This window comes from Mycteria americana, chromosome 10 (assembly GCF_035582795.1).
Source record: "Mycteria americana isolate JAX WOST 10 ecotype Jacksonville Zoo and Gardens chromosome 10, USCA_MyAme_1.0, whole genome shotgun sequence".
Lineage (NCBI taxonomy): Eukaryota > Metazoa > Chordata > Aves > Ciconiiformes > Ciconiidae > Mycteria > Mycteria americana.
The window spans coordinates 21370952-21384594 of record NC_134374.1 but is presented as its reverse complement, the minus strand read 5'-3'; the positions used below and the strand labels follow the sequence as shown (position 1 = coordinate 21384594).

Genomic DNA, 13643 nt, shown 5'->3' with positions numbered 1-13643 from the left:
ATGGTGATTAGGCTGTTAATTGGTGAGATAGATGCTAAGGTACAGAAAACAACTGTTATGATTGTATTTTATATTTTAATCTCTTGAGGAGTACCTTCTAGTTTGGATCTCATTTACATTTAAGCTATCTTTAAGAAGAACAAAAAATCCCATATGAAAATGAGTAGTTATGCTGCCACTGGATGAAAAACATACTGTTTCTTATCTAAAGACTTCCACAGAGACTATGCTACTGTTAAAATTTTCTTTTTTGCTGTACTGTATAAACTTCTGCTTGAAGGAAATAGATTGAATAGGAAACACTTTGCTTCTGTGAATTGTTTGCAAGGATGAATGTCAAATTGCCTGAACTATTTTCTTCCCATTTTTACTGAGGAATAAGAAAATAAGTTATTTGAAGCTTAGCTAGTTATTATTACAATGATAAGTAATGAAATACATTAGTTAAGGACCGTGTAAGTGTATGAATTTTCTAGGTTTTAACATGATCCTGCACGAGCCTTACAGCATCAGAAATGGAACACAGTGTCCGTTTCCAGACAACCTGATGGGAGGTCGAACTAAACAAATGCTAAATTATGTTTTATACGTGCTTTGTTGCTGTCATCTCCTGGTCCTGTTTTACGTAGGTACACTGATAATTTGCTGAGCAGGAATTATGGTGAAAGTTCAGCTACTTTTTTCCTTTCAGACTTGGAGTACTGTAAGAACTTGTACAAAAATCTGTGAGAGTATATTCACAGGACACTCAGCCTTCCTGGGTATGTTATGCTGAGGCAGAGAGAAACTGAAGGAAATATAAAAGTTTAAGTGATTGAAAAAGAAATGTATAGAAAAAGTAATGTTCTAGTACCATTTAAAGTCTAATATATGCATCCTGACATCCAGGAGAACTGCTCCCCCCCCCTCAGGAATTTGATGCAAGGAGTGCAAAATTCCAGATACCCTGGGTTTAACAAGAATTACAAAATATAAATAGAAGTTTGTTTTTTTTAAACTCAAGACTTTTTTAAAAGAACAAATGGCAATATAAATAGTTTTTGTTGTTTTTTTCTGTAAGTTTTGGGAACAGTGTTGTCACAAATGGAATTTTTGGTTAAATCAGAAGTGTAAATTAGTGTAGTTACATCATCTGTGTTTTGAACTGAAGCGGGGGATGGAAGAAGGCAGCTGATTTCTGCTACTCTAGAATGAAGAAGTGTTGTTATGTATATGACTGGACTCTAGGCAGAATTGTATTTAGTATAAGTAGGTAATAGACAATATAACGTTCAGCTGTGAGCAATATTCCTATCCTTATTCACAGATACTTGAATTGTTTAGTAGACACTGTAAAGTGTATTTTTCTGCTATGCAATAATGAAAGTTATTAACTGGCAGTGAGGCACTAAAGCCAAATGCATTATGTATGAAACAGGTGATCTTGACAATTGCCATTTCAAAGGATTTGACACAAGTGACTAAAATCAGACTTACTTTCATTTTTAAATGAATAAAAATGTGTTTTAAGTTGAAATACATCCAACGATCACATATGTGGTTTCACATAATTTCTTACTGTGATACCGCATTCTCTTGCCAGTGGTTCATGGATGACTTTTCTTTTGTTTGCTTTAGCAGAGATTTAATTTTCATATTTGAGGCATGAACAGATTTTCAAGGAACAAAACTAGAGCAATTTTCACTTGATTTTTAAAATGTATTCATGTGTACAAACACACAAATAAAACACTAAGAAAATGACATGAATCATACCATTAATAACTTGATTTTTTGTTTTGTTTTTGAAAGTCGGTGATTGAATTTTAGTGAACATATATTTGAATTTGTAGAGCAATGTGTTAGCTTTGGAGTTGTAACATTCAGCAGCTTTATAGAGGGTTTGTGCATTGGGTTTGTTTTGTGTGTGGGTTCCCCCCCCCCCCCCCCCCCATTGGTTCAGGTATCCTAGTGTTTCTTTCTAAGAAAATGGGAATAGCCATGCTTATCAGGAAGTTCTTCACCTTTTTCCCAAGATTTCTGTTCTCAACCTTTAGCTTTCTGTGCAGTTCTGGTGCAAAACTGTTTCACTGCTAATAGCAGGGCTATCTATTTCCTAGTGTTACCGGTATATAAATAAATTTGATACGGCATATTCTCACAGTCTTCTGAAATCAGTTACAGGATATTTTAAAAATATTTGCTGAGTGGTTGCTAGATGCATTTTCCCAAACATGGGCTGTACTTACTATTTTAGTAAAAAAGTGACTTCAGCTTTACAGGGATTCATTTGAAACAATTAAAAGAAATTACTCTCTATGCCGTATATCAGTGTGATTGAGTTCAATTTGTCCATTCAGCATGCTCACTGCCTGTTGTGTATTTATAGTTCTGTTCACTGTTTCCAGCATCTTGATACAAGTTTTAATGAGCACTCTTCCAATTAGTTGCAGATTAATATCAGGAATATGGAGTTCTGTTTCACTAAGAGTTTATCAATTGCTTGTTTTCCACACCTTGGCTGCTTCTTCACGTGGCTGCAAGAATTTGCCTTTTGGTCATTATTTTTTTATTTCTTCAAGTGAAGAGTATTCCTTACCCCTGTGATGGAAAAGTAAAAAAAAATCCCAGAACTAAAAATACTCTATTTTTAAAGCAGTGAAGACTGAATCAGGAGAGCATGCAACTGTAAGCAAGTTGTGGCTCACACTTAATTCTTTGGTTGATTTAAATGGATGTGGGGTGATGTTTTCTTCTGGTGATAAGAATTTCCAGTTTAATTTTGTTCATCACTGGGAAAAAAATCAAATTAAAGAAACTTCATTGAAGTCAGTACCATCACACTAATAAAAAATAGATCAAAGAATAAATCAGTCCCTTAGTGGATTTAGAGTAAAATCATATGAGGGAATGAATTTGGAAGCCTTGATAATATAACAAATTGTCTGTTTCTCTTTGAGGTAGGCCTTTTTCTTTGAATGTGATCATGAAATACACTACATAACGAGTGGATCCTGTGGGTAAATATTGGTGGCTGCAAAATAATTTATATTTGAAATGTTATAGAGTGGGAAAATGAGTTCAGGTTGTTTGTTACCATTTGTGCCTGGCTTAAAAAAATGAGCGGGATTTCTGTCAGGCAACAGCTTTGTAGTGTTTTTTATTGTCATAAAAAATGGTAAGAAATACCAATAAAGTCTCTGCCTTTTTAAAAAAAGTTAACCACCATCGAAACAAGCCAGTTCCTTAAATGAAACATGGTATGTGTGGTGACAAGGGATAGACATTGCTCTGTTCAGCTATGTTAGTGACTTACAGCAAAAAAACCCCAACCAAAAAACAACAAAAAACCCACAACCAAAACACCGAATGCTAAAAATCTGCAGTGCCAGAAAAGATCCTACCTAACAATCCAGCAGGATAAAGTTGAAATCCATATCAACGTGATTCAGAAATTCAAAACCGCTGGCATATAGCATAGAACTGCTTAATTATCAATGGACACTTCAGAGGGAGCCTTTGTGAACGGGAATAGTTGCAAATAGCACACTCTTCAGTTAAATAACACTACAATCATCCTATTGACTGACACATACAGCCCATGTCATGGAGATCTTTTGCTCTGAGAAACACTGTTTTAACATGGGGATTTAAACACTGCTGTTTAAGGAGTCCACAGTGGATTACCAGCAAATGAAAGGGATGTTGTCTTGAAAAAGCGAGGTATACTAGCTAAGTATGTCCATGTAATTAAAATAGGTTCAGGAACATGAAGGTAAGAATGGGAGTGATATTTTCAGGATTTCTTTTCTATTATGATTTCAATATTCGGATATTGATGTAGTTTTGGACTTCAATGTAATATTCCAAATTTTTTAAAATAGTCTAGAATACTTTTTTCTTAAAACTTGATATAGCAGTTACAAAATATTACCACAGCTTATTTATTCCTGCTCAAATGCAAATCTGAACCCAGGTATCAAGAAACAGTGTTGCATTTTCATCTGAAGTGGACACCTGGACTCTTTACTGCATTTACTACTTTTCTGTGATACTCTTAAGTAAGAAATAGCAGTCGAGTCCTATAATAAGCTACAGGAATTCTGACTTGGGTGGGACCAGGTACAGCCTTGTGTATAAAGAACAGATTTAGGTTCTGCCTTCACATCATACTCCATTAGGTAGTTAAATTTTTATATTCTGTCTACTTTTCAAGGTATGATTTGACAGCTGCTAAATGAAGATAATAATGAACAATGATAATATTTAAATTATGCCATTCATATTTAGTATAATGGACAAAAAAGCAGGTGTATTTAAGTGCATAGATACTCAGATGAAAGAGAGCAATTCTCAAATTGTTTTTTCCCCCTCCTACCCTCCATCCTGTCCATCTGGGCCATTTGCCTCACTAGTTACGGAAGTCAGTAGTACAGACATCAGTTCATTCTTTTGAAAGGAGGGAAAATTACGTGGCAAGTTTAATGTTACCTTCTGTTAATCAATTTTATTTGTTCTTAATTTTTTTTTACCACTTTGAAAGTGTTAGTGCTGGAACTTATGAAAGGTCCTTTAGGGTTGGACTACTCTATTTAGCCTTCTGTACTTTTTTTTGCCTCTGTACTCCAGTCATCAAGAAAGCCTGTTTCCTCACACTGTACTGTGACTGCCTTTCTGCCCAGTTTCTTTCTCTTTTCCTTTTTGTATTTTTATCTTGTCTGTCTGTCTTAGTTCATCTCTAACTTTTTCTACCATGTTACCATTCACATGTTCTCTTTTGACAATTTCTGTTAATGTCCTGTTTTGTCTGACTCTGCCATTTCCACTTGCAGTTTCTTTAGCCTTTCCTTTCACTTTTGGATTTGTAATTATATTGTTTTCCCATTTTGTGGTATGTATATTTATGATATGTAGACAAATATGAAAAACAAATATTGTGTGTCATCAGAAATACTCTGATTTCGTAAATGTCTTTCAGGATGATGCTTGGTTGCTAGAAAGTACCTCATGCTCTTTTCCTTTGCATTGCTGTTGCCATAGTATTCCTATCACTGCTATGGCACAAATGACAGGCAATGTACAGCTATGACTATTTAAATAGGTTGCTTTAAGAACAACACTTTCCCGATGGCATAAGATATTCCACTGTATATCTAAGCAGAAGACTTGAGTCATGTGGGGTTTTTTTCCCTGAAAGGCCTACAGCTCTAGAACAGTTTTTAAAGGTTCAAAACTGTTCCTAGAATTTCTTAGAAAGACAGATAAAGACCATTTAAAAATAGTGTATTCTACAGAAGTTCAAGAATTGTAAGTCATTGTTGGTGGCTTTTCTACTTCAAGATCAAACAAGTTTTCTGTTAAAAGTCATAATACTACCTATTACGTGTCTATACTGTTTAGGAGTTCAGGAAAATCTACGGCAGTAAAAGACATTATAAAAAGTCATGTTAGCATTTATCTAACATGGTTTATAACAATGGTGTTCTATTGTTTCTATGTTTTAATATATTTTCTTTAATATGACAAAAAAATATTTTAATAGAATGGTTCAAACTTAATTTAAAAAAGTAAGTAAAATTATGCACAGTAATGTAATGCTAAGAAGTTCCACCCTGCAGTTTTCCTGACAAACCTCTTTGAGTCCTGCTGTTGTTATTTTATAATGCCTAGAAACTCCACTGCAGTTATAGGTGGGGTTATAGGAATTCTTATCAGTTATTTTTAATATAAGGTATCTATTGGTACTATCACAACTTTCAGAATTGATTTGGGAAGGTTTTTCATGAACTCTTTAGACTGTTCGATTTGTGTACTCATCCTCAAATTGCTTTGTAAAACTTGATATATAAAACACAAACTTTTGTTTTGAGTGTGACTAAAATTCCCTGTATCTTCAAAACTAGAGAGAGAGGAGTAGTGTAGCATTAATAACCTTGTTAATAATAACAATATTTTTTATAGTGTAAGATTATTTATTTGGAAGATGTATATACATGACTATACAATATTTTTATATTATTATAATTTATAGGCAATCCTTACATCAATATTGTCACAGAAGAATTTGGGATAGGGACTGGAACTTGGTTTATATTTATGGTTGGTTTGTTTTTATTTCTTCCCCTCAGAAATGAACTGTAAGTTTAAGTATTACTATGTAAACATCAGGATGTGAAGGTTTTTCCCTGTTTTGTTGTTTTTCTGTTTAACTTCTAGTAGAGAAGAAAAAGTGGCACAATAGTGCTTTGCAGTGTGCACGGAACATGCTACCACTCTGAAATTTTGTTTTGAGGGGAACATTTAAATATCAACTCTTCATTGTAACCCATACATTTTTATTGGTGTTTTGCATGGAAACAATATCAATATATTTATTTTAAGAATAGTGGATACAAAAATGTACTTTCCTGAAATAAGAGCTTTCTACAGGTTGAATGTACATGGGCAATTACTTTAGTGGGGTGACAATTGCTGGAGATGCATTTACAGAAATATAAGGCAGTTAATAAATAAAATCATAGTAGTCAAACTAATATATTTGTACAATATCACCACAGTTCTTTCATTAAATTCATGCTGCTACCATAGTGTTACCATTAATGACAATCCGTATCTGTTGATGACTTCCTTATTTACATATTTAGAGTTTAGTATTATAATGGATTTATAAAATGGCTGTTTATAGTACACTGTTTCATCACTCCTGAATGCCTGTTTAGTGTTGTATTGTGCTTTATACTGAATTACTAAAGTATTGCAAATAAGTCAGTGAATTACTAAAATACCGCAGGTAATGCGGTAACTATGCCACATAAACTGCATATCCAGTTCTCGCCCATGTCAGCAATCTCATTCAGGTTAATTGAATTACTCCAGTGAGCAATGCCTTTTTTCATAAGTAAAGACTTGCAGGATTGGATTTTTATTTCGTGTTGCTCCTTTTGTATAATCATAAAGCCAGAAAATGCTTTACAGTTAAATCATGCTGACGTGGGAAGATACACCTTGCAGATCTAGTTGGAACATTCTTTATCTGTTACTTACTCCCAATCAAAAGAAGGTTGCAGAGTTGAAATGGAATAGCAATATTAAATGTTCCTAATCTGTTTCACTGCAAAGTCAAATATTTTAAATTACCCTGAAAGTGGTACTGCTGAAAGGCAGTAACTAACGGGTGAAGACAATTACTGGCTTCAGTAATTTCTTCAACCACTGCAACTTGATCTGCAGGAGTAAATCAATCTGTGCAATGACAGGGAGAATAAAATCAGAAAAAAGGCAGGAAAAAAAAAACATTTTTACCTGCACAATGAAAAGAATGTAGATGAGTTAGTACAGGTATATTTGAAATGGATGCTAAGCTGGTAGGAACTAAAACTTCATTAACTAAAAAAATCATTTTAGATGGAACCCTTGAACATCTACTTCACAGAAGTGCTATCCTAGATTATCCTAAATTCTGGAAGGGCAGAGTTACACAAAGATTAGACAAAGCAGCATATTCTATATATGGAGTTCAATAGTGTGTTTTTCTCTAAAACTTCTCAGCTGTAGGTACATAGATATCTGTATGTACCTGTATGTCATCCCATTCTGCTTCCATCTTTCTTGAGGTTGTTTCCCATCTCTGAGGAAGAGATATAAAAAGGTCTGGTTCTCAGCAGATGGTTGCTTGCAAACTTCTTATCTACTTTTTTCTTTGGAAACAAAAAAATTGAAGACAATGTAGCAGAGGGTTCAAAGGAAGAGGTTTTCTTAAGGAGCAAAGGAAAATCTCATGCTGGAAACAGGGATTTTTGTATTTATTTGTTCATTCACTCTGATCCAGTTCTAAGAGTCTTACCTCCATCTTTAGTAAACGGTTTTAAGGAAAAAATTGTGCAAGAAATTTTATATGTTTTATGAAGGATTGTTAAGTCAAATACCAGTTTACTAATGAGGTTTTCAAACAGTTCAGGTTATTTGCTATAGGAAAGGTACTCCTTTCATGTCTCCATCACTTTAAGAACACAATATTCTGTAAATTTTAAAGAATTTTTCTTTCTTTCTTTTCCTTTTTCCAGCTACTCTTGGTGTTCTACACGAATACTCATTAGTCATTCTGGAGATGGACTTGCTGTCTGGAACCTACCTCTTGGCAGTCTTATTAGCCTGTATTGTATTTCAATCTGGCGCACAGGAGAAGAATTATACCGTGCGGGAAGAACTGCCTGAAAATGTCCTCATTGGCAATTTGCTCAAGGATCTTAACCTGACGCTGGACCCAGATGTGCCCCTTTCCTCACCACTACAGTTCAAGCTTGTGTATAAGACTGGGGATGTACCATTAGTACGGGTGGAGGAGAACACTGGTGAGATATTCACAACTGCAAACCGCATAGACCGAGAAAAGCTGTGCTCTGGCATCTTTAGTGAGAATCGCTGCTTTTATGAGGTGGAGGTTGCTGTTTTGCCTGATGAAGTTTTCAGACTGGTCAAGATCAGATTCCTAATAGAGGATATAAATGACAATGCTCCCCTCTTCCCCTCAACAGTTATTAACATCTCTATCCCTGAAAACACAGCAATTAATTCTCGCTATTCTGTCCCATCTGCCATCGATCCGGACATTGGTGTGAACGGTATTCAACATTATGAACTCCTTAAGGTGGGTTTCTTCCATTCTTCTCTGTTACTGTCTGTGTTACTGTCTTCCCACAAATGTTGCCAGTCCTCATCAACCCATTAGAAATATGAAGCTGTGTACCACAGTAGTGGTGCACTGCAGATACCCGTCTTGAAATGTTAATCTGTATCTCTAAGTGTATTCTAGTGCATCATATCTTCACTTTGTGGAAAGCTCTGTGTGTGTATGCGTGTGTCTATCTGTGTAACACTATGATGAAACATGCATGTCTTCCTGAACTCTTCACCAGCATTCAAAGTGTTTGTACACTTTGGCTAACAGTCATCTTAGACCATTAAAGATGTGTTCTTACTGCCACCAACACGACGGTGCCAAGTACAACAATATTTTGCATTGGGTTTATGTCTCCCTCTTGCATGGCTACTAGATTTGCGCAGTAGAACTTAGCCCAGAAGCTTATGTGATATGGTGCTCATCTCTATACTGATGAGCTATTCCAGAATGAAAAAGAGTTCATTTGTCAAAGCAGCTTTGTAATGTTTGGGTGGGCATAATGTCTGGGCAGGAGAGAGTCCAAGATATACATGAGTGCAAGGATAGCAGTGCCAGTGGCCTTGTAAGAGCAGATATTTCATATTCTTGCTTCTTTTACCCTTTCTAGTAAATGACAGGAGAACTGCAATTAGGGAACAAAAGAATAACATGTAAACGTGTGCTGTGTAAGAGTGTGTGATTGCTAAATAAAGCATTATTTTCATTTGAGTTTACTGAAGTAGAGAGTTTAGAACAAGGAAGGAACTTACCCTGAAACTGATTATTTATGGTTATGATTATATACGGGTTATTATGTGGGAAGCTGAAAATGTCTTCACTTCCCTTGATTTGGAATAGGGAACTATTGAGTAGTTTGACTGCTCAGCAACCAATCTGACACCCTCGTTACTGACTGGAAGAATATATACTATATAGGCCAATATATTGCTTGATTGATTTGATAGCTAATATTCACTGATACCAGTACTTACTGGCAATTTAATAAAAATCAAGTGCTGCCTTCTTTTAGCTCTTTTAAATTGCTTACAACCTGAAGTAGTTGTGGCAATGTGGGTACTAACTAGTGACAAAGACATAAAAATCTCTTTCAGAAAACTGCATCCCACTGGACACTTCTGGTTAACTATCTAAAAAGAACCCCAAATACATCTGTCTGCTCTCAGTGTAGCCTAGGAACTTAAAAGTTTTCAAGAACTTACTACCAAGTTTGAGGTCTTTGTAGTAAGCTCTTTAAAAGTTTTAAGTTCCTAGGTTATACTGAGAGCAGACAGATCTACATGTGTGGGGTTTTTTTAAGATAGCTAACCAAAAGCGTCCAGTAGGATGCAGTCTTCTTTATTTGGCATTTTAAATGAGAATTTGGGGAATGAATAACAGCATATTAAATAAATAACAGTAGGAGTAGAAAATAATAAGAAAGCCAGGGCTACAGACAAAAGGTGACAAAATAATACATGGTCTGAATAGAGAAATGTTAGTTATGTATCGGAGAGAAATGTGCTGTTATTCTAGGAAAAGGGAAAAAAAAGAAAACAGCAAAATCAGGAGTCCCTAGCATTGAGTGAGCAACCGTTCAGATCACCACAATAGCAGTCTTGTTTTGTGAGTTTATTTTTGGACTGTGTGTTCAGAAACAGAACGTAACAGATCAGCAGAATGATAGCATATTTGTATTGCACAAGTGGGAGCTCATCTGAAATACAAGCTACAGCTCTGTACCAAAAGTAGTGTAGGGCATAAGACCTTGTCTAAAGACCGAATGTAAGATGAGATGGTCTGCCAGAAAGCCAGGTTTCACTGAGAGAGGTGCAAATACCTTAAAAAAAAAAAAAAAGGTATTTCAATTAGGAAAAAAAAAGAAAACCAGTTACATGTTTATTCAAGTATCTCTGAAAAACTGCTTTTGCCACATAAGGGAAAGAAAGGTGATGTGGATGAATGCACACTGAAAGTTCTGAATTCTTGTGCTAGATGTGCTGCAACCAAAATAATTTGTAAAATCACAGCCGTATAGACAGATCTCCTAAATGAATTAATTGCATTTTTCTCTCGCATGCCTGTTGGTCAGGTACTTTTTGAGTTATGGATCCACTGCCTTTAAATAAGCCAGCAATTTCACATACCTTGGAAAGTATCTGTAAAACCGAGCTGCAGTTTATGACAGCCAGACACTGTTTGGAACAGTAATGTCCAGATGTTATTCCATTGATAGTTTTTACAATTTAATACCAAAAGTGATTATATAAGAATGAATCCTTAGAAGTAGAAATGAAGGATTCTTTCTCCCAAAATGCTCTTCTCATGTGCATTATCGTATGCTGGTTTTCGGGGTATGCTTTGAAGATACTAATGTCTTCTGGCTTGTGATGTGTATTGACCTTTTCCTTCCTTTTCTAACCAGCATACAGAAGAGTGGGGAAACTGCAGCACATGAAACTGTCTTGCCTTCTGAACAGGATGAGTCTAGCAGGGCTGATATGACAGTGTTGTGGGGAATTTTGGGAAGCACAGCATACTTGGAGGATGTCAGAGGAGTGGGAGATGATAAGATAAGCAAGTCACTTCGTAGAAGCACAAAGGCTGATGGTTTACTATGCGTTCAGCACAGAGTGAAATATGTTGCTCTATATTATACAGAAAGTAATAGCAAATTGACAAGCTGTGCAATGAAGGGAAAGTTCTTCAGTTATATTTAACTTTTAAAAAAAGTTTAGCTAAAATGTGCTTATTATCTATGTGAAGCCAGGCCTATTATGTCAGAGATTTTTTTTGTCATAACAATTTCTAAAAAAGAATAAACTTCGCACTACAAACTCAGCTGAGTACTTTATAGGTCTGTAACACATTTTCAGCGACTCTGTATCTCATTGCAGGCTAACTTTCATGTGTTACGATATTTCCGCACTTTGTTACACTTACCTTACTGCCCCCCTCGAAGTGTGCGGACAAGGTTGCATATAATTGTTGTATTTGGTTTCTTTTGCAAAGTAGATAGTTAATGATAAAGTCTTTTAACTATATGATAGACTTTCATGTTATTTTAATCTCCTTCCTCTTTCTAAAAATCCTTTTAAAATAGAAGAAAACAAAACATCGTAAAAAAGGTATTCTTGCATTTTGGGTTCAGCATTACTTGGGAGTTTCGTAGCACAGGATACCAGAGAGCGCTTTAATTACCACACAAATTAGCATTAGGGTATTTTTTTGCCTGCCTGCATTTTCTCAAAATGTACCTCAACAGAAAATAACTTATTTATATGTAACTGATTCATGGTACTGCAAGTTCAAAACTTTCCAGGTGTCTGTGATTCGACTATACACTGTCTGAAATGCATGAACTCTAAAAAGACAACAGTTTTAAATAACCTCTGCATTTCTTCTTGTAAGACTTGCTTCGGAGTTGTGTGGAAGACAAGTTCTAAGAGATGTTCTAAGGAAAGCAGTGTTTTTAACTGTTTTTTTTTTTTTTTTTTAAGAAAGATCCAAACACCTCTTTTGGGTAGTTTTTCAGTGGTACTCATTGTTTCCCTATTTAGAAAATGAGTTGCAACAATTTGCAAAGAAATATTTCCCACCCAGCCAATGAAATAGAGCTAATAATTGACCAAGAGTTGCTCTGCTAGAAGTTTACAAATATTGAATTACTTAAAAGTAGTGATGCTTTAACATTATATGAAGTTCTTTTCTTTTTTTTTTTTCCCCCCTTCCGTAGAAAAGAGGGTTTCTAGGAAACAGCCATGCAAGGCAGCTTGCTGTTACCCAGAGAAATTGTTGGGCATAACATTAAAAAAGATCGTGTTTCTCTGCTGAGATGCCTGAAGCTGACCGTGGATAGGATGACATTAAGGGTTCAAATGGCAGATGGTAAACAATGTTTACTATGAACAAGGTTAGGGAGGGAGAACTTAATTAGATATGATTTAAAAATAACAGAAAAAGCATTTAGAATGAGAAATAGCTCCAAGTCTACATTGGGCAGAAAGATGGCATAACACTGATAGTAGGAGGTGATAGAAGGGGCAACTAAGATGGATAATGAAGTATTTCAGAGAAAGAAATGGCCAGATGGAAACCCTATGATTTTATCTCAGTTGAGATAACTACTTGAAGTATAAAGTGGGAATGATAGGGAAAAAGAGAGAAGGGCATTCATAAACAGAAGTATGTTAAAATAGCAGGATGCAAGAGCAAATTTTAATTTGAAACGTTAATAAGCAGTGATTTCTGACTAAGGATGAACCTACAAACACTAATATTCTGGTTTAACCCCGGTAGGCAGCTAAGCCTACAGGTGTTTGTTCACCTCTTCAGGGCACTCACATTGCTTACATACTGATGTAAAATGTACATTGTTTTTGGCAATACCACCACAGTGTTAAAAATACTTACATGCTGTTGTTGATTACACAATTTCAGTACACTTATATTTGAGTTCAAGGCAAGCTAATATTTAGTATAACGTGATTAATACACTTAGAATTTACAGGTGTTACAGGCCTCTGCTTTGACTATGAAGATTTTAGTGTGAAGCATTTCTTTGTGCTTTTAGATGTCTAAAAGGGGAGCTGTTTCAGGGCAGGTTTTGAATAGAATTCCAGCTTGGGGCACTGTAATGGAGAGTCATATTTGTACTTCCAAAAGGATTTGTTTAAGCCCATGTTTTAATTAATTTTAATTGATTAATTCTTAAATTTTAGTCTTTTTATTAAATTACTTTTTATTAAATTCTTTTTATTGATTACTTAGCATTTCTTGTCAATTAGGTATACCATATACACTAGATATTGCACTACAGGAGTGGAGCATTTTCTTCTCTGAGCTAATCCTGTGTGCTAATAGGTTGTTGCTTTAATCTATCGCAGTTTGGGGGAAAATTAGATTGGTGTTACTGTTATAGTTCCATTACTCTTACGTATTACAGTAATTTCCCTGTATTTACTTATCATCAGAAGCAGCTGGTGCATTCCTTCTAGTATAATATAAT

The 13643-nt window shown here is 35.2% G+C and overlaps 1 protein-coding gene across 4 annotated transcripts in view; it reads left to right on the top strand.

Moving 5' to 3' along the window:
* The window catches only part of PCDH11X (protocadherin 11 X-linked), a 516015-nt gene that overhangs the window by 42855 nt on the left and 459517 nt on the right, over positions 1-13643 (top strand). For 3 of the 4 annotated variants that reach the window (XM_075513175.1, XM_075513178.1, XM_075513177.1), the window contains exon 2: positions 8043-8626. The exons of the other annotated variant lie outside the window; for it this stretch is intronic. In XM_075513175.1, the coding sequence (XP_075369290.1) occupies positions 8087-8626 (540 nt within the window). In that variant the 5' untranslated portion in view covers positions 8043-8086. The remainder of the gene's footprint in view (positions 1-8042; positions 8627-13643) is intronic. 4 annotated transcript variants of the gene reach the window in all.